At 66.7% G+C, this 19,655-nt stretch overlaps 4 protein-coding genes across 6 annotated transcripts; 1 reads left to right on the top strand and 3 right to left on the bottom strand.

Moving 5' to 3' along the window:
• Positions 1-38: 38 nt before the first annotated feature.
• On the bottom strand, positions 39-2,184 carry ASTL (astacin like metalloendopeptidase). 3 transcript variants are annotated; one of them, XM_072027133.1, is made up of 9 exons: positions 1,998-2,184; positions 1,633-1,722; positions 1,479-1,540; positions 1,294-1,384; positions 1,087-1,204; positions 710-891; positions 534-615; positions 311-441; positions 39-222 (listed from the first exon to the last, which is right to left on the bottom strand). In XM_072027133.1, the coding sequence occupies exons 1-9, from the start codon at positions 2,044-2,046 to the stop codon at positions 89-91; spliced, it is 939 nt and encodes a 312-aa protein (XP_071883234.1). In that variant the 5' UTR covers positions 2,047-2,184; the 3' UTR covers positions 39-88. The 3 variants fall into 3 exon arrangements, with proteins under 3 accessions (XP_071883234.1, XP_071883235.1, XP_071883236.1); XM_072027134.1 differs by having other exon boundaries at positions 1,633-1,707; XM_072027135.1 differs by lacking the exon at positions 1,633-1,722.
• Positions 2,185-2,728: 544 nt separating this feature from the next.
• On the bottom strand, positions 2,729-9,885 carry STARD7 (StAR related lipid transfer domain containing 7). Its single transcript, XM_072027132.1, has 8 exons — positions 9,361-9,885; positions 6,386-6,591; positions 6,066-6,115; positions 5,756-5,866; positions 5,581-5,663; positions 5,069-5,168; positions 4,523-4,607; positions 2,729-3,294 (listed from the first exon to the last, which is right to left on the bottom strand). Exons 1-8 carry the CDS (start codon positions 9,864-9,866, stop codon positions 3,101-3,103), a joined length of 1,335 nt encoding a protein of 444 aa, XP_071883233.1. The 5' UTR covers positions 9,867-9,885; the 3' UTR covers positions 2,729-3,100.
• Positions 9,886-11,064: 1,179 nt separating this feature from the next.
• Positions 11,065-17,055, bottom strand: TMEM127 (transmembrane protein 127). The gene is made up of 3 exons (XM_038171861.2): positions 16,721-17,055; positions 13,720-13,884; positions 11,065-12,851 (listed from the first exon to the last, which is right to left on the bottom strand). Exons 1-3 carry the CDS (start codon positions 16,986-16,988, stop codon positions 12,544-12,546), a joined length of 741 nt encoding a protein of 246 aa, XP_038027789.1. The 5' UTR covers positions 16,989-17,055; the 3' UTR covers positions 11,065-12,543.
• A 3-nt stretch (positions 17,056-17,058) lies between these two features.
• CIAO1 (cytosolic iron-sulfur assembly component 1) lies at positions 17,059-19,292 on the top strand. Its single transcript, XM_027443517.3, has 7 exons — positions 17,059-17,259; positions 17,671-17,819; positions 17,900-18,011; positions 18,082-18,170; positions 18,265-18,466; positions 18,571-18,658; positions 18,744-19,292. The coding sequence occupies exons 1-7, from the start codon at positions 17,121-17,123 to the stop codon at positions 18,982-18,984; spliced, it is 1,020 nt and encodes a 339-aa protein (XP_027299318.3). The 5' UTR covers positions 17,059-17,120; the 3' UTR covers positions 18,985-19,292.
• Positions 19,293-19,655: the final 363 nt, after the last annotated feature.

Raw genomic sequence — 19,655 nt, 5'->3', positions numbered from 1 at the left:
GTCCTCAGGTCCTGGGGGAGTCATTGAGGTGACAGCAGTGACAAGCACCCCACTTTATTAGCGGTGCCAACCTGAGCACCCGAGGGTCTCAGGGGGACGTGGCGGTGGCATCGGTCCCCGCGCACCGCTCCGGCGCTGTCCCCCCCGCGGTGGGCTCTGTCCCCCCCGGGGTGGCTTCGCTCCTTGTCCCCACGGAGAGCGGCGTGCCGGCGGTCAGGGGCCCTGGATGGAGGACAGGGGTCACCCACCCTGCAGACGGGGCACCCTGGGGTGCTGCCACCCCCTGTGTCCCCCCCCCAGTGCCACCCACCTTGTGCGCAGCCGTACAGCCGCTTGACCCGCGCCACGTCGGAGGCGCTGAGCCCCCGGCGCTGCCCCAGCACCGCCCGGGGGTCCCGCAGGGGTGTGATGGTGGGCTCGGCCCCGCGGCTGAAGGCGTAGCTGGGGCGGGGGGAAAAAAGGCCAAAAAGCAATGAAATCACCCCAAAAAACACAACCAATTAGGGGGGGGGGGGAAGAGGGGCCGGGCTCACCGGCCGTAGTGCAGCACGGAGGAGTAGTCGTAGCCCACCAGCGTGTTGGCCGAGCGGGACTTCACGAAGTTGCCCTCAAATCCTGTAAAGGGAGGGGGGTCAGAGAGAGGGGGGGCTGGCGGTGACACCCCCCAGCACCCAAGGGTGGGGGGCACCCAGCGTGGGGGGGGGCTCACCGGGCAGGACGTGGCTCCAGGCGATGCTGATGAAGGCGTCGCGGTCGGGCCGGCTGTGCTCGTGCCCAAAGCCCACTGCGTGCAGCAGCTTGTGCAGGGCCACCCCTTTGCCCCCCTGCAGGCACGGGGGGGCCAACGAGAGGAGCTGCGGCCCCCCCACACGGCCCACGCTGGAAAAACACCTGGGGGGGGTAAAAATTAAAAAAAAAAAGAAAAAGGACAAAAATAAGGTGTCAGCGGATGCTCAGCAGCCTGGGGGGCTCCTGCGCTGCACCCATGGGCCATGCAACAGGCAGGCGCCCCCCAGCACCCGTGGGTGCCCCCCCCCGTGTCCCCCCCCCCCCACGGGTGCTCTAGGCGCCCCCCACCCCACTCACCCGCCCATGGGGGCGATGACGATGAAGTCCCGCTGGTGGGAGCGGGGCACGAAGCGGACGCAGGTCAGCCTCGCCAGGTCCCCCAGCGCCTCCTCCAGCACCCGGGTGCTGCTTGGGTCTGGGGGGGGGGGGGGGGCACGGCTCTGAGCCCCCCCAGGGCAGCTCTGAGCCCCCCCCCGTGCCCCCACACCCCCAGGCATCGCCTACCGAAGCGTCCCGACAGCACGTAGGGGATCCAGACCAGCCCTCGCCGCTTCGGCCATTTGGGGTTCGTGGCTGCAAAAGCTCGGGAGGGGGCCTGGGGGGGGGCCGGACGCAGCCATCAGCGCCCCCACACCACCGGGACCCCCCCCCAAATGTCCCCACCCCTCCCCAAAATGCCCCCAACTCACCGCCCGCACGATGTCCCCCTCCAGCAGGGTGCCAGCACCGGGTGCCTGGAGCGGGGCGAGTGCTGGGGGGGGGGGGGCACAGGGGGTGAGGGTGGGGGCTGAGCCCCAAAATGGGGTCAGGGTCGCCCCCCCCCCCGTGCTGCCCCCCCCTCACCTCTGTTGATGCTGAGGATGGCGTCGCCCCGCGGGGTCTCGGTGGGGTCTGGGGTCCCCCGCTGCCCCGTGTCCCCTGTGGGACACAGCCCTGCACCCCACAGCACCAGGGGGTGGGGAGGGGGGCACGAGCCCCTCCCGGGGGGGGCCCACAGCCCTGCAACCCCCCCACACCTCCCCCAGGGGGATTTGGGACAATGCACTCAGTGCTGGGCGCTTCAGCCGTGGCAGTGCCCCAAAAACCACAGCAGTACCCAAGAACCCCCAAATATCACCCCAAACCCCAAATATTCCCCCAAATGGGGGGCAACCCCCCCCCAACTCCCACCCCAAAATCCTCAGTGGGGAGGGGAGCCCCCCCCTCACCCGCCAGCAGCCCAAGGAGGGCACCGAGGCCCAACCAGAGCCCAGCCATGGCACCAACAAACCCCAAACCCTGAGGAAATGCCCCCAAAACCTTTATATGGGGCAGGTGGGCCCACACCTGGGGGCTAATTAATGACTAATTACTAATTAGAGCTGCGGGGGGGGGGGGGGGGCATGTTGTGCCAGAACGGCAGCAGGTATGGGGTGCTGTAGGTACCAAGGGGACAATGAACCCACCCCCACAGCTGTTTGGGGGGGGTTTAAGGGGGGTCCCAGACCCCAAAGCGGGGGACAGGGACCAGGCAGACCCCACAGGGGTTCGTTAACACCGGGGGTTAATTAGGGGCTGGGGGGGGGTCTCACCCCAACAATTTGGGGCCGTTTGTATGGACTCGCCGCCACCCAGCAGCGGGGCTGCTGCTACCACAGGCCGTTTATTGGACATTTTCTGCCCCCCTACAGAGCCCCCCCCCCCCCAGACCCCACAGCCAGCACCCCCCACAGCCAGAAAACCCCGGGGACACCACAGACCGCGGGGGGGGTCGCGGTTTTGGGGTCCCCCCCACGCTGCAGGGAGGCCGTGGTGCCTGGGTTGGTGCTGGCAGAAAGGTTCCCCCCGGTACCCCGAGCTCTGCCCCCCCCTACAAAGCAGCAGCAGCTAAAAACCAGCTCGGGGAGCCGTTTCCCCAGTTTGCCCAGTTTCCCCCAGTCCGGGATGCCCTCGGCGAGAGTTCTGTTGGTGGGAAGGAGGCGCTGGGGCGGTGCTGATCCCACGGGGGCCCCGCAGCGGGCGCTGGGCACAGTCTGGCAGCGCGGGGCCGCGATGGCTGGCGAGACCCCAAAAGCGAGACCCCAAAAGCGAGACCCCAACATTTCGGGGTGCCGGAGTGCAGAGATGAGGAGGGGGCAGGCCCCGAATAAAGGTGTTGCTTCCTTTTGGGGGGGGGAATATCGATGGGTACGGGGGGTGCTGACACGACACCGCAGCAGCCTGGCCACGAAGGGGACACCATGGGGGGGGCAGCGACCCCTTCCCCAGCTCCCAGTCTGGGCTCTGAGCTGGTGGGGAGGGGCAAAATGGGAACGGAGCCCCCCCCCCGGCGCTAGGCGTAGTCCAGCTGGGCCGGGCTGCAGCTGCCCTCGCTCTTGTGCTCGGCCGCGGGCACGCTGCCGGCCTTGCCCTCGCCGCCGCCGCCGCTGTCGAGGGGCTTGGCAGCCATATAGTCCCGCACCTCCAGCTCCAGCTTCTTGGCCTTCAGGGCCGCCGTGTGCAGCTTCTCCAGGAAATCCGGCATACCTGGGGGGGGGACAGGGGTCAGCGGGGCTCTCACCCACCCCCCCGCCACCCCCTCCCCTCATTTCTCTCCTTTCTCCCCAGCAGCAGCGGGAGCTGAGGCCCAGCTCGGCTCAGAGCGGCCCCACGGAGGTGTTTTGTTGGTTTGGGTTCTTTTTTTTTTTTGGTTTGGGTTCTTTTTTCCCCCCCCCCCCCCCCCATTTCCTGCCCCCGAGTTCAGCCCGACCGCAAGGCAGGCAGGCTGCGAGGCTCCCTCACCCCAGCCGTGCCTGGTGGTGAAACAGCCCCAGCTGAAACGGGCTCTGTGGTGGCTGAGAACAGGGGCCGGGTACTCTTTTTGGGGGGGGTATTTTGTGATGTTTGATTTTTAAACACAAACAAATCCCTCTTTGGACTCACTGAGGGCTCTGCAGGAAGGGCACAGGGCGTGCAGGAGGTCAGGGCCGAGCCCCAGGCAGCCCCCCCGTGCCCCAGCCCTGCTGCAGGTGGCTGTGGGGTGAGCCCAGCTGGGTCCCGAGGTGCTGTGGGGCTCAAATCCCCAGGGCTCAGCCCCACGAGGGGCCTGGGGATGCTGCCCCCAGCCCCTACTGCCCCCAGGGGGGCACTGAGCAGGCAAAACCAGGTCGTGGGGTAAAAGGAGGGCTGGGGGGGGGCAGGAGGTTGGTGTGCTGCGTTCAGACTCCGCCATCTACCGCAAAGCACGTGATGGGGAGAGGAAAAAAGAAAAAAAAAAAGACAAGCTTTCGCAAGAAGTGGGTTTTGGTTTTATTCCCCCCCCACTTGAGCCCTCAGGGAGCTTTTTCCCACCCCTTTGGGTGGCCCCCTTGTGGGAGTCCCAGCAGCTGCTGCACTTACAGGAGTTTTCTCCCGTTTGCTGACATAACAGGGAAGAACGAGAGCCCAGAGCTGCTCTGAAATAAGGAAAAACCTGCTCATTTTAGTGAAAAATGGAAGAGGATCCTGCTGGGCTTTCATTCTGCCCGGACTCTTTCCTCCTTGCTGCCCGTAAGCCAGGCACAGCTCCCTACCCATGGAAAGGGACGGGCAGCTGCAGCACCACCAGCCCCGCAGCCTGGAGCACGGCAGGCTCCGTTTTTAACCATTTCCAACCTTTCCTGCCCCAAGGAGGCTCAGGAGGGGGAAGGGGGGAACGCCCACGTGCACCCAGAGCGAGGAGGCGGCGGGGGGACGTCCCCCCAAGGGGCACGGCGGTGCTGCAGGCAGGACTCACCGCTCGACACCATCCAGCTGACGCAGTACCGCGGGAACACCGTCTGCGGGTTGTCGCTGTACGTCAGCAAGTAGTCGAAACCGTTCTGCAGGAGGAGGAGGCTCCGTGAGCTCCCAGAAAGCTGCCCCCGGCCCCCCCCAGCGAGCGCTGCTGGCTCTCAGGAATCAGACGAAGCGTTAAAGAGGGAAGCACGGTGGTGGTGTGGAGCGGGAAAGACCCAGTGAGGGCACACGGGGAGTTTTTCGAGGTGGTTTTGTGGAGAAGGAAGGAGTCAGCTGCCTGCACTGACCCCACGCAGCCTCTTCAGGCTCTAGGCAGCCTGCAGAGATCCAGCAGCACTTGTTGTGAGAACATCGAGCACCAGAAACAAACCTCGAGAGGCTCGAGGCTTTTTTTGAAGGCATCTGGGTCTCTGGAGCGATGAGTTCAGCTCCTCAGGGGCACCCAACTCCCGTGGGAAGGGCCTGGAGCTCCTGAGCCAGCACTTCCAGCCCTTACCCTAGAGGAGCAGCCTCGCAGCCGCGCTGCCCAGCCCCCAGGACACACCTCATCAAAGGTCTTGTGCGGGCGGATAACCATCTGCGACTCGTAGGTCCTCACCCGAACGTACTCCGGGTCCTCCGGGACGCTCGGGTGCTCCACAGCCCTGCGGGGACAGACGGGGGGTGTCAGAGGATGGGCTCTGCGCGGGGACAGCGCCCAGCACCAGCCCAGCCTCGGCTACACGGGAACTGGAGATGCTTTTGAGCATGAGGGTGGATTTTCAGACAGCTCCTTCAGGTTTTGAAGAATTTTTGGGAAAAGCTCATTAAATCTACACGCAGCTCTTAGCAGTTGGTCTCAGCTTTGTTTTACGGGTGGGAAATGAAGGCAAAGCGCTGCCATACCTCGACTGGACACAAACCAGTCACCAATAACGACCAGAAGCTCGAACCACCCCACTGCTGCAGCTGCAGGACATGACCCTGGCGTGAGACCCGTGGATCCAGGGGCACCACCGACCTCCCGGCCTGCAGAAAGACCTCAGGAGCTTGGCCAGGACGAGCTGGCACACGTACCGCGACACCAGAACCATCAGGTTGTTCTCCTTGTCCACGCTGTAGCGGCGAACGTAGACGTAGTCTCGGGAGTACATCGGGTACTGGGGGGAGAGAGAGAGAGAAGCAGCGTCAGCCCTGCCTGCTCCGAGGTGTGGTGAGGAAACGGAAGAGGAAAGGAGGAGGAATCCCTCACCGGGAAGTGGGTCACCCAGTGAATCACTTCGGAGCCCGTGGCCAGGTCTCTCTCGATGACATCCAGCTTGATGACCAGCGAGTCCCACTTCTTCCTGTACTCCGTGTCCAGCTGGCAGCAACGAGAGGCTGAGTCAGAGCCACGCAACCCCCAGCGCTGCTGCGGGACAACGACCAGCCCTGCTCCTCGCCCCGTGGAATTACAGACTCCTGGTCTATGCTACGGGCTGTCCTGGGTGGGGGTAGGTCGGGCAGAGGGATGCCATTCACCATTTCTGCTCCCCACCCCCTGGCAGCAGGGCTCCACTCACCTGGACGTTGAAGAACTGCCTGGGAGTCACGTCTGTGTACGTCCCGAACACTGCAGCAAAGAGAACGCGTTCAGTCACGGGAAAACACAAGTTTTACACCCCAGAAACCAACCTTCCCTCCTCATCTCGCTGCACCAAGGCGGGCGTTGGGGCTGGGACCCCCCCCAGGGGCTGTGAGGGGAAGGGACCCACAGAGGGGGAAGCACAGGACGGGATTTCACATTTTTTCCTCCAGACAGAGGCCAGGCAGGACGCACGAGGCGCAGCCGGTGCCAGATGTGGGGAAGAAGCCCCACGCGGGGCACAGCAGCGGGCGGTACCTCGGTACTGGTACAGGTGGGTGCCCTCGATGGGGCGCCGCCAGAGCTTGAAGTGCTTCTTGTCCATGATCATCTCCCAGGGCTGCTCCCCAGGGGCGCGCACCGCGTCCCGCTCCGACGCGGGGTCCGGGTGCTGGTACTCGTCTGGGGAGCCGCCGCGAAGCATGGCCGAGATGTTCTCCATGTGCTTCATCTCCTGCGCCGAGCTGGGGGGACACAGAGCAGTTAGAGACCAACCCGGGCATGGGATGGAGCCCGGGAGAGCTGCAAAGCCTCCACGTGGAGCTAAAGGCAGCGCCGGGGGCTCGGTGCTGCAGGAAGGGCAGGGCTCACTCGCTGGGCTGTGAAACCAGCACCTCCCGAGGCTGCAGCGGGAGCAGGGTCGGGGTTGGTTTGGTTGGGAGCAGGAGGAGCCCAGGGAAGGAGGGACACGAGGATGAAGCGTTTGGGGAAGGCAGCGACCGAGCGCTCGCAGCACCAGCACGGTGCTGAGTCAGCGTGGGAGCAGCAGCCAGGGACGGGGGGGCACCAGGGGGAGGATGGAGACCCCACAGCACCCCGAGAGGAGACGGGGAGGGAAGAGGGGGGACCGGTGCTGCTCTGGAGCCCGAGCCGCACGCAGCAGCCATAGGGCAAAGAGGACCACAAGGACCACCCGCAGCAGGACAGCACGAGGGGGCTCTGCACACCACCAAAACCCCCAAATTAAACATCAAAAAAGGGAGAACCTGCCCATCTGGAGCTGCAGCCCCCCCCTGCACCACCCCACGATCAAACCTCCGCCCGGCTCGCGGTGCAGCCCCCTGCGGACACGGGGTCCTCACTCGCTGCCTGCAGCGCCCCCAGCCCCGCCGCCACCCCGAGATACTAATTAGGTGGGGTAATTAGCATCAGCCTTAATGAAACCGCCGCCTAGGAGCTGCGAGGCAGGTCTCGCTCGTCGGGTGAGGGCGGGTTGGTGGTGCCGGGGAGCCCCCGAGCTGCCCACACCGGGAACAAAACCCCACAGAGTTCCAGGCAGGAGGGGGCAGCTGCACCCCGGTAAGTTTAGGGCACGGGGGGGGCCCCGCTCCCTGCGTAAAGCCCGGCCCCCATCCCACGTGCATAGAGCCAGGAGCGGCAGGGTTCCAGCCCCGTGCCCAGCGGGTGCCAGCGCCAGGCCCCACGATTTATTTCGGGCACAGGGAGCAGCCGGGCCCCGCTGCAGGGCCCCGGGGTCAGGCTGACCTCTGCCTGAGGCGGCAGCGAGCAGAAAACAAAACAAAAACCCAAATAAACCCAGCGGCAGCACCTGCCGGGAAACACGCCCCGTCCCTCCTCCCGCCCCTTGAGGTGTGCAAAGAGTAAAAATGGGATAAAATAGCTTAAATTGCCCCAAAACGGGCCTGTGCTGCTGCAGCTGCTGGGATCGAGCACTTGGGGAAGAGCCCAGCAGCTCGTGGGCATTTTCTGCCCCAAACTCCTGGGTTTCCTCCCCCCCTTTCCCCCTCCACGTCCCGAAGCCCCAGACGAGCTCCACACCAACGGGTTTTTTAATCCCCCGAGGCGCAGCTCACACCCTGCTGGCTCCTGAGCAAATCGGCTCAGGGCCCTCCAGCCCCAAACCCAGAGCGAAGGCAGGAGGAGGGGAGCAGGGACACCAAGGCGAGGGCACCGGGAGGGGATTGGGGTCGTCCCCATAACCTTGAAGCGAGCGGCTCGGCCCCGAGTTTAATCCCACTCCTAATCCAAACCCTGCTGAGGCCACCACAAAGCGTGGCGCCGGGTTTGCCGGCCCCATACCGGCCCCAAAACACCTCGTGGCACGGGGGCGAGCTGCCTCCCTCGGGAATAAAATGGGATTTCTCCTCTCCTGGGCTGCACAAAGGTCAGCAGCGCGCGCCTGAAGCACCCCAAGCTGCCCCAAAGCAAGGTGAAGGGGTGCAAGCGAGGGGCGGGCCTCGTTAAGGTGAGGATTTAATTGATTATGAGCTAAGCTCCTTAATGCAGTGCCAGGTTCTGAGCCCCTACAGGGCGCTGAGCACCCACAGCACGGCGCGGCCACGCGCTCGAGGCGCTGGGAGCTGGGATTGAAGAGGAGGAAAGGCGGCGCTGCCGCGGTGTGCCAGGGCTGCCCATTAAGTTTTAATTACCCCCCCCCCCCCAGGTCCCAGCCTGTACTCAGTAATTACACTGCAACAAAGCCAGGGCGATCCCAAAAAGCCACCAAAAAACACCAAAAAGACCCAACCTGGCCCCATCCCACCATAGTGAGGGCACCCCAGGGTGTCTGGGGGGCGCCCACCCCATGGGTTTGGTGGGACATCCCCAACCTGGGGGCACCCTGAGATGTTGGGGGGGGGGGGTAGGGGGGGAAATTAGGGGCCTTCCCTGTCGGTTCTGGGGTTAATCCCATACCTGAGGGGGCCAGGGGGCTTCCCCAAGGGCTTCAGGGGGACCATGAGACTTAGAATTTAGTGGTAAGGGGGGGGGGGGGAGTTGGGGACCTCCCTGAGGGTTTCAGGGGCAACCCTAAGCATGGGGGGATGGGGGGGGGTCAGGGGCAATCCCAAAAGTTTGGGGGGCACTTCCAGGTGTGGGGGCTCAGGCAGCATCCCCAGGAATTTGGGGGGGAACCCTCTGCGGGTGCTCAGGGCCACCCCTAGGAGAAGAGGGGGAGGGGTCAGGGATATCCCCAAGGGCTTGGGGGGGGAACCCTCTGACATGGGGGGCTTGTGGGGTGGGCAAGGACCCTCCGTGGCGGTTTGTGACCACCCTCAGGCATTGGGGGGGGGGGCTGAGGGGCACCCCCAAGATCTCAGAGCCCCCCCCCGGCTGTGGGGGCTCAGGAACATCCCCAGGAGCTGGGGACCCCACAGATCCGGGGACTCAGGGGGCATCCCGAGGAGCTCGGGGGGGGTCCCTCCGAGTCAGGACCCTCGGGGAGGGGGGGGGGGGGGGGGCGGGGTGGGGGTCGGGGGGGGGGGGGCACGCACCGCTGCAGCTCCTCCTCCTCGATGCGCTGCCCGTCCCACACGAAGACCCCGGCCAGGGCGGCCATGAGGCGGGCGGCGGCGAGGGCGGGGCGGCCCCGGGCCAGCCCCCGCCCCCCCCCGGGCCCTCCTCCTCCTCCTCCTCCTCCTCCTCCTCCTGCTGCTGCCCGCCGCCCCCCCCCTCCTCCTCCTGCCCTCTCCTCAGCCCCGCCGCCCCCCCGCTGCCGGCCCCTCCGCGGCCTCCTCGCCCGCTGCCCGCCGCCGGAGCCGCAGTGCAGCAGGCCCAGCAAGCCCAGCAGGCCGCGCCGCCCCGCCTGGCCCCCGGCGGGAGGAGGAGGAGGGCGGGGAGGAGGCGGCGGCAGGCCCGAGGCCGGCGGGCGGAGGCCCAGGCGCGAGGCCCGGGCGAGGAGGCCGAGGAGCGGCCGCCGCGGCTGCAACATGCCGCCGCTCTGCCCCCGCCGCCGTCGCGCGGCGTCTGACGTCAGCACGCCGCGCCGCCCGCTCCTCATTGGGCGCCGCCGCCGCCGCCCCGCGCGGCGATTGGGTGGGGAGCGGGGGGTGGGCGGAGTCTGCAGGGAGTGGGCGGGGACAGGGTGAAAGGGGGCGGGGCTTGGGGCGGGGGGCGGGGCTTGGGGGGGCACGGGGCTGGATGGGGCTGGGGGCTGCGGCTGTGGGGTCGGGGGCAGCCGCCCCTAATGATGGGGTGTGGGGACACAGCCCTGCATGGGTTGGGGTGCAGGGACACAGGACTTTATGTATTGGGGTGTGGGGGGCACAGCCCTTCACTGGGGTGCCTGGATTTATTGGGGTGGGGGGCACCAGCCTGGATTTATTGGGGTCCAGGGGGCACAGACCTTGATTTATTGGGTTTCGGGGGGCACAGGGCTTTATTTATGGGGGTTTGGGGCACCGGCCTTTATTTATTGGGGTGCAGGAGGATGGGCCAGTATTTATTGGGGTGCTGGGTACACACCTTTATTTTTTGGGGTGGGGGACACCAGCCTTTATTTCCTGGGGTTTAGGGGCAGAGGATTTTATTTATTGGGGTGCACGGCACCAACCTTTATTTGTTGGGGTGCAGGGGGCACCTGGACTTTGTTTATTGGGGTGTGGGGGTACAGGCCCCTATTTATTGGGGTGCTGAGGGCACAGCCCTTTATGGGGGTGCAGGGCACACGCCTTTTATTTATTGGGGTGGGCAGGACTTTATTGGGATAGGGGGCACAGGACTTTATTTATTGGGGTGTGGGGACTCAGACCCTTATTTATTGGGGTGGGAGCACTGCCCTGTGCTTATTGGGGTGCAGAGGGCACAGGCCTTTACTTATTGGGGTGGGGGCACCAGCCTGTATTTATTGGGGTGCGTGGCAGCGGGTGCAGTCCAGGGGCATTTCTTGGGGTTCTGGCACAGGCACTTAGAGGGGTGCAGGGCAACGAGGGCATTTCTTGGGGTGCACAGGGCAGGGCAGCGCAGGCCTTTATAGGGGCGCAAGGATCGGGGGGGGGACTTAGGAGGGGCTGCCAAGTGGGGTGCGTGGCAGGGACTTTTTTGGGGTGGAGGACAGCAGCGGACAGCGGGGATATTTATCGGGGCGCAGAGCAGCACAAGGGGGGAGCAGCGTGGAGCCCCCCCACAGCTTTAGGATAAAACCCGGCCCCAACCCCCCCGCCCCTGGTTTTGGGAACAAAGCGCAGGCAGGCACCGGGCACTATGTACACGGGTTTATTCCTCTGGAAAAGGGCAGGGCGCGGGACGGGGCCGAGGTGCGGGGTGTGGGGGACACGGGGACGGTGACAGAGGGGTGGCACACGGCCCCCCCACCCCCCCCCCGATACCTCGGGGACCTCCCCGCGTCCCGCCCCGACCTCCTGGAGCTACGTTTGTTAGTAGGGTGGGGGCGTCGCATCCTTTTCCTTTTTTGGGGTTTTTACAGAAATACAGTGTTTATGCACAAGACTATTTACAGACGAGCCCTCCCTTGCATAGAGGCGCCGGGGTTGGGGCGGGGGGGGAACCCAAATCATTTTCCAGACACCCCAGCACCCCCAGACTTGGTTATTTTCGGCCGAGGGGGCAGCAGCGGGGTGGTGGGACGGGGAGAACGGCACTGGGGCTGTGCGGGACCCTTCAGATGATGCTGCTGGTGGCCGGAGCAAAGCCCCGAAGGTTTTGGGGCTGTGACGGAGCCACCCCGGTCACATCCCGAGCCCCAGCGGGTGGCCAAATCCTGCCCAGGTGAGGGGAGGGAGGAAGAGGAGCAAGCGGGACGAAGCAGCTGGGGGCAGGGAATGGGGTGAGGAGTATTTGGAAGAAGGGAGCAGCATCGCGCAGCGTGCCTGCCCTAAAACTCCTCCTGGAGCCCCCCCGAACCTCTGCCAGCCACCCCGCTGCTCCCGGGCTGCCATACCCACCCCGCACAGCTTTTTTGCCCCAATTTGCCCCAAACGGCCCCAAAACAAGGCTGCTCTCCTTGCTGGCTGCCGTCTGGGTTCGGCTGCGGGACTCTCGGCACCGTGCGGCTCCCGGCAGCATCGCTCGGGGCTGGCGGAGGAGCGGGACGGTGAATGAATTCATTAAAAGCGGGGCAGAAAAACCATGAAAAGGGAGCGAGAAGCAGACCAGTCCCATTTCCGTGGAGGTTTAGGAACTTGCATAAAAGCCACAGCCGCAGGCGCCCACCTCGGAGCTGCTTCTCGGGGCCGGCACCGTACAAAAACCTCAGGATTTTCCTTGGGTTTGCAGCCCGGGGGGGTGCGGGTGGCTCCTGGGGCAGCTCCTCCGGTGCCGTGCCCCCCCTGCCAAGCTCACCGCGGGCACGGCGATGTCCTGGAAGCACCCCCGGCGGGCAGCGAGCCTCAGGAGTAAAGTGCAAAACGCGCCCCACGGGCACGAGCCGCAGGAGGGGAGCGGTGCCGGGGGGGTGGTGCTGTGCCTGCCCCCCTGCTGGGGCTGCTGCGGGCCCCCCCTCTCCCACGGCGCCTCTCTGCACGCACCAACACGGGAAGGAGGGCTCGGGGGGCGGCTTCGGGGCTCGCCCCCGTCTCTAAATCCAACTCTAAAAGCAGTCCTTCGCGCGGGACAGCCAGCACGGCGCCCCCACGGCGAAGCAGTCCCGGCAGCCCCCGGGTGAGGGCAAGTTTTGGGGGGGCACGGAGCCGTGCCCGCGCCCCGGAGCCGCGGTGGCCTCAGGGGGTGTACGCCGGGGGTGGCTGGAACTGGTTGATCACCTCGTACTCGGCCGGGTAGGGCTCGTTCTCCTCCATCTCCGACAGCAGCTCCAGGGCCTGCTCCTCCTCCTCGGTGGGGTAGTGGCGCAGCAGGTTGGCGGCCGTGGCGAGGATGGAGGCGCCCCCGGCCCCCGCCACCAGGTAGAAGCTGACGGCGAAGGTGACGTAGACCTGGGAGCCGTGGTACTTCTTGTGCTGCTGCTGCTGCGCCAGGATCAGCTCCGAGGCCCAGTAGCAGAACCCGATGACGGTGGCGCACTGCAGGACTGGGGGTGGGGGGGGGAAGGACAGCGGTTGAAGCACCGGGACGGAGAAATAAATTCAGTGAATTTACCTGTGGCTAAGGCAGGAGCCCCCCCACGGCCGTGCTCTGCTCGCCAGGGGAGTGGAGCAGGCAGAGAGCGAGGTATTTGGGGTAAAAAAGAGCCTGCCCAGCCCGTGGATGTACCACAAGTCTGAAATTCATCACAGGAGGGAGGAAAAGAAGAGGCTCAGCGCCTCGCTGCGAGCCTGGGCGCTGCGCTAAGGGTGTTTGTCCCCGTCTCTGTGGGGGAGCCGGGCTGAGGAGGAAAAGCAGCAGAAAAATAAAGGAGCACCTTTGGCGTGGCTCTGAGGAAGCAAACCAGCTCACCCGGCTCATGAGAAGGGAGGAGGAGCAGCGAGGCCACGAAGCTGAAGGGATTTTGTGACCCAGAAGGAGCTGCACGGACACCACGGACACCTCGGTGCCCTGAGCCCGACGCCGTGGGCTCTGCAGCTCAGGGCTCCGACGTGCCGGCAGGGCTCAGGGGACGTAAACCTCCTGAGGGTGACTCAGAGCACCCGACCTTCCCCAGAAGGGCACGGATCTGCGCCGCGGGAGCCCTTTGAGAAGCACAACTCACCGCCCCGTGCCCATCTGGAGGCGCTTGGTGCCCATCCCTGACCTCTGACCCCAGGATTTGGCTCCGATTTGGAGGCCAGAGCTGCCCTTGAGGGCTCCGAGGCTGCTCTGGCTGCAGGCAGAGCTAAGGAAGAGCTCTGCACATCGGCTGGGCAGCGCAGCCCCGAGCTGAAAACCCCTTTCCTCGGATCAGGGAAGGGAATTTGGGGTTGTCCCCGTGCAGCCGCAGTGACAGCCCTGCCCCGCGCTACCTGTGAGGATGTGGGCGAAGGCGTAGCGGCGCGTGATCTTCAGCGCCGGGTGCTTGGGCCCGAAGACGTCCAGCAGGAAGGCCGAGAGGCTGCAGATGATGCCCAGGAAGCAGAAGGCGGCGATGACGCGGAGCAGCAGCACGGTCTGGGGGTTCATGCAGTAATCTGCGGGGACACGGGGCTGCTGGGCACGGCCACGGAGCCAGCAACAAGCTGCCCTCCTGACCTCACCCCTCCCCGGTGCCCCCACGGGCTCGGGGGTTTCACCCCGCAGAGCTCTCCTCGGAGAAGTGGTGCTGTGCGTGCGGGGCACCTCTGGGTGCCCTCCATAAACCCGACCTTTGCTACGCTGCAGGCAGGCAGGGCGTTTTATGGGGTAGTGGAAATGAAAGCTGCGGGAACGCCTCCCAACAGGGCTGCGCAGGTTCCTTATTTTGTATGAACTGGGAGTTCACTGGGGAGCCTCCTTGCTCTGACACTGCGTCCTGCTGGCGCCCAGCCCCGCTGCGGGGAGCTCCCACCCGCACCTCCCCATGACATTTCGGTGCCACCAGCCTCACCCCGCAGAACCCAACCCCATTTACCCCCTCGGGGCTGCCGGACCCCCCCCGGGCTGGGCTGAGCTCCCCAGGAGTCACCTTCCTGGGAGCTGTTTACCAGCAGCACCTGACCCGGCCTGGGGACAAACCCTTCAATTAGGGGAAATTAGCGTGCCGACGGGGCAGGATCCTCTTCCTGGCAGCTCACCGGGGCTCTGCGCCGCGCTGACCCCACAAACACGAAGGGTGTTTGCCCTAAAGGTGTGTGGGGGTGATCCCACGCGGGTAAACCGGGTGGGTTTGTGCCAGAAAAACACCCGTGGGGGGGGAGAGGGAGAAGGAAAGGGCAGGCACGAGTCCCTCGGAACCGTGCGCCCCAAAAACCCCCGCTGCAGGGCACGGCTCGGCCACCCCAAAACCCCTCCGTGCCGGGAGGGCAGGGAGCTGCTCCCCTCTTCCCCTTCCTATCTCCCCACCGAGCTGTTCTGGTGCTCCCCAGTCCCTGCGGGGAGGTTTCGAGCACTTCAGGTTCCAGCACCAAAGGAGAAGCAGCGAGGGGGGGATCCCGGGGGGGAAGTTGGAACCTTGGCTAAAAACCACAGCGGGCACGAGCGGTCTGTCCGTCTGTCTGTCTGTCCGTCTGTCTGCCCCGGGTGGCACCTGGGGCCTCCCAGGAGCACGGGGAGCTTCAAACCAGGCTGCCCCACGGGAGAACCCGAGCTGGAGGGGACCCCCCCTGGAGCCCTGCTGCTGCCTCCACTCAGCACCACCGAAAATTAACCCGTCCCAGTGCCTGACTGCTCTTTCTGAGCAGAAATGTCTCCTCATTTCCCACCTGAACCTCCCCTGGCACAACTCGAGGCCGTTCCCTCTGCTCCTGTCAGCTCCCCGTGAGCAGAGGCCACCCCCCAGCTCCCCCCCCCTTCCTTTCAGGCAGTTGCAGAGAGCAATGAGGTCTCCCCTGAGCCTCCTCTTCTCCAGCCCGACCCCCCCCAGCTTCCCCAGCCCCTTCCCCAGCCCCGTAGCCCTGCTCTGGGCGCATCCCAGGCCCCCGATGCCCTTCTTGCCGTGAGGGGCCCAAAGCTGACCCCATCACTCGAGGCGCAGCCTGCCCCCACCCCACAAAGCTCCCTGGGGTTGCTGTGTCCGAGCCGTGCTGAGCCTCAGCCGGGAGAAGCCCCCACGCCCCCGGGAGCCCCCCCCAGCTCCTGACCACCTCTGGGGGCAGGTCCCACCCCGACACCCACCCCGAGCTCCCCGTCCCAGCTCCGTGCTGTCCCCTCAGGTCCTGGCGCTGTCCCCAGGGAGCAGGGATGAGCGTTGCCCCTCTGCTTCCCTTGGGAGCAAACCAAACCCCCAGGATCTGCCCCTAAACCCCCTCCCCTTGCTTCCTACAGCCCCAGGGCCTGACCCCACACCCCCAGGAACCGGCTCCTAACCCCCTTCCCCTAAACTGCCAGGATCTGCCCCTACACCCCTTCCCCCAGTCCCTACACCCCCGGGGCCAGTCCCTAACCCCCTTCCCCCAACCCCTACCCCCATTCCCAGGCCCCTAAAGCCCCGAGACTGGACCCTACACCCCTAGGACCAGCTCCCAACCCCCTTCCCTGGCCCCTAAAACCCTGGGATCTGCCCCTACATCCCTTTCCCTGGCCCCTAACTCCCCAGGGTCGAGCCCTACATCCCCGTCCCCCGGTTGTTACAGCCCCAGGGCCTGACCCTACACCCTAAGACCAGCTCCTACCCACCCCCGTTCCCCAGTCCCTACACCCCAGGATCTGCCCCTACACCCCGTTGCCCAGTCCCTACATCCCTAGGGCCACTCCCTGACCCCCTTTCCAGGCCCCCAAACCCCCAGGACCTGTCCCTAACCCCCGGGACTGAACCCTACACCCCTTCTCCCGGCCCCAAACCCCCTTCCTAGGCCCTGAAGCCCCCGGATCAGCCCCTAAACCCCCCGGGATCAGGCCCTAAACCCCGGTGACCTACCCTTAACCCCTGGGACCGAACCCTACACCCCTTCTCACAGCCCCAAACCCCTTTCTCAGGCCCTGAAGCCCCCGGATCGGCCCCTAAACCCCCAGGATCGGCCCCGAGCCCCCCCGGAATCAGACCCTAAATCCCTGGAACCTGCCCCTACCCCTGCTCCCCAGCCCCTAACCCCCAGGACTGAACCCTACACCCCTAGAACCGGCTCCTAGCCCCCTTCCCAGGCCCTGAAGCCCCCGGATCAGCCCCTAAACCCCCCGGGATCAGGCCCTAAACCCCGGTGACCTACCCTTAACCCCCGGGACCGGCCCCCACACCCCTAGGACCGGCCCCAAACCCCTTTCCCAGGCCCCGAACCCCCCGGGATCGGCCCCGAACCCCCCAGGATCGGGCCCTAAACCCCTCAGGCCCTACCCCTCCCCTCCCCTCCCCTCCCCTCCCCTCCCGGTCCCTCCCCGTGCCCCCGGTCTCACCGCGCAGCAGCTCGGGCTCCACGTAGCCCAGCACATCGGCGACGCCGAGCTCCTGCCGGCCGCAGGTGCCGCCGTGGATGCGGAGCCAGGCGGGCTCGGCCAGCGCCGTGCACAGCGCCGTGATGGACAGCGCCCCGGGCAGCGCCGACGCCAGGCTCCGCTCCGGCTGCTTCGGCAGCCCCCCCCCTCCGCCGCCGGCCCCGCCGCCTCCCGCCGCCCCCCTCCGCCGCCGCCCGCCGGGCAGCCCCGGCCCGCCGGGGGTGTACATGGCGCCCGGCCCCGGCCCCGGCTCCCGGCTCCGGTTCCGCTTCCGCTTCCGGTCGCGCTCCGGTTCCGCTTCCGGCCACGCCCCGCGGCGCGGCTACTTCCGCTTCCGGCGGCGGCGGCGGCGGCGGGCGGCATGAAGGAGGCGCTGCAGCCGCTGTGCCGGGTGGCCGCGCACCCCGAGGCCCGCTGCTGGTTCCTGGCCTGGAGCCCCGGCGGCGGCCTCCTGGCGTCCTGCGGCGGGGACCGAACCGTGCGGCTCTGGGCCAGGGAAGGTGCGGGGCGGGGCCGGGACCGGGGGGGGCGGGGCTACGGGAAGGGGGCGGGGTCATGGGTAGGGGCGGGGCCAGGAGTGAGGGGCGGGGCTATGGGAAGGGGCGGGGCCAGGGGTGAGGCAAGGGGAGGGGGCGGGGCCACAGAGGGGGGCGGGGCTGTGGGAGGAGGGGAAGGGGCGGGGCCACAGGGCTGGGGGCGGGGCGATGGGACCTGAGGGGGCGGGGCCACGGCACCTGTGGGCGGGGCCAAAGGCCCGGTGTGGGCGGGGTCATGGGGAGGGGGCGGGGCTTAAAGGTAGGGGCGGGGCTAAAGGCAGGGAGAGGGCGGGGCCTGAGGGCAGCGGGGGTGGAGCCTGTGGGGTGGGCGTGGCCTCGGGCCCCGCCCACTCCCCTCACCCCTTGCTCCCCCAGGGCCGGGCTGGGCGTGCCGGGCGGTGCTGGGCGAGGGGCACCAGCGCACGGTGCGGCGCGTGGCCTGGTCGCCCTGCGGCTCCTACCTGGCCTCCGCCAGCTTCGACGCCACCACCTGCATCTGGAAGAAGGGCGACGACGGCTTCGAGGTGCGGCCCCCGCCTGTCCCCGTGTCCCCCCCACCCTCACCCCGGCACGCCCTGACCCCTCCCTCCTGTCCCCTCCGCAGTGCGTGACCACGCTGGAGGGGCATGAGAACGAGGTGAAATCGGTGGCCTGGGCTCCCTCGGGCAACCTGCTGGCCACCTGCAGCCGCGACAAGAGCGTGTGGGTGTGGGAAGGTGAGTGGGACAACACCGGGGGGGCCCTGTGCTGCCGGCCCCCCCCTAACCAGGAGCACTGTGCCCGCAGTGGATGAGGAAGAGGAGTACGAGTGCGTCAGCGTCCTCAACTCGCACACGCAGGACGTCAAGCACGTGGTCTGGCACCCCAACCAGGAGGTGAGGGCAGCACCAACGAGGGGCCGGGGGCTTTCTGCGGGTGCACGGCCCCTCAGCGCCCCCTGCTCCCCCCCCTCTGCCCCCCCCACCCCAGCTCTTGGCCTCGGCCAGCTACGACGACACGGTGAAGCTGTACCGCGAGGAGGAGGACGACTGGGTGTGCTGCGCCACGCTGGAGGGCCACGAGTCCACCGTGTGGAGCTTGGCCTTCGACCGCAGCGGCGAGCGCCTGGCGTCCTGCAGCGATGACAAGACGGTGCGCATCTGGCAGCAGTACAAGCCGGGCAACGAGGAAGGTGAGCGCCCCTCGGCCCCGTGAGAAGCAGCAGGGAACGCGTCCGAGCCCCCGGGGCGTCGCTCGGTTCGCCCCCGGTGCTGAGTTTTTCCTCCCGCCGCCCAGGGGTGGCGTGCAGCGGCACCGACCCCACCTGGAAGTGCGTCTGCAACCTGTCGGGCTACCACACCAGGACCATCTACGACGTGGCGTGGTGCGTGGCGGCGTGGCCCCGCTCCCCTCCATTCCCTTTGGTTTTGGGGGGAGCGGGGCTGACCCCCTGCGCTGCCCCCCTGCAGGTGCCACCTCACCGGGGCGCTGGCCACGGCCTGCGGTGACGATGCCATCCGGGTCTTCGAGGAGAGCTCCTTGTCCACGCCGCAGCAGCCCACCTTCAGCCTCACCGCACACGTGCCCCGCGCGCACTCGCAGGACGTCAACTGCGTGGCCTGGAACCCCAAGGAGCCGGGGCTGCTGGCCTCCTGCAGCGACGACGGCGAGATCGCCTTCTGGAAGTACCAGCGGCCCGAAGTGTGCTGAGAGCCCTCCCCAGAGGTTTCAGGCTGCGGTGCCGGCCACAAAGCCCCTTGTTGAGGAGAGCAGGACGGGGCCAGGGTGGGCAACCTCCTGCATCCCACCTCCCTGCAGCACTTGGACTTCAGCTCTTTGGCAGCCTGCGGCTGGGGGGTTTGGCGGGGCCAGAAAGGAGCCTGCCAGCCGTGGGGGTCCTGCCGCGCTCCCCAGGGACACGCACAGTGGGGCAGCCCCCTGCCAGGCTCAGGGAGACACCCCCAGGGCATTGCTTCTCCCTCCTGCTCTGTGCTCAATAAATCCTCGCCCTGCTCGAAGCCTCTGGCTCGGCTCTTCCTTTTTGGGGCTGTCACCGCCCCGCCTGGCCCCGGGGGGAGCGGGGCAGGGTGTGAGCAGCAGGGCAGGGTGTAAGAGCTGCCCTGGGGCTGGGGGAGGCTGGAGAGGGAGGGGTTGTACACCCCGTAACACACAGCTCCTGGGAGGTGGGGGGGGGTTGTGCCTGCCTGCTGCTCCCCGAAACGGCTACGGGGCAGCTCCTGGGGCTGGAGCTGACCTCTTTTCCTCCTGCCAAACCCCACAGCGCCAGTTCTTCCTCCTGGCAGCTTGCTCTGCCTTAATTAGCTCTGCTAATGAACTTCTTGGTGTGGGCAGTGATGTGCAGCAAAGCCAAGGGCACAGAA

Source organism: Anas platyrhynchos, chromosome 23, assembly GCF_047663525.1.
Source record: "Anas platyrhynchos isolate ZD024472 breed Pekin duck chromosome 23, IASCAAS_PekinDuck_T2T, whole genome shotgun sequence".
Lineage (NCBI taxonomy): Eukaryota > Metazoa > Chordata > Aves > Anseriformes > Anatidae > Anas > Anas platyrhynchos.
The sequence above is the reverse complement of the archived record's forward strand: the minus strand, read 5'-3'. Positions and strand labels throughout refer to the sequence as shown.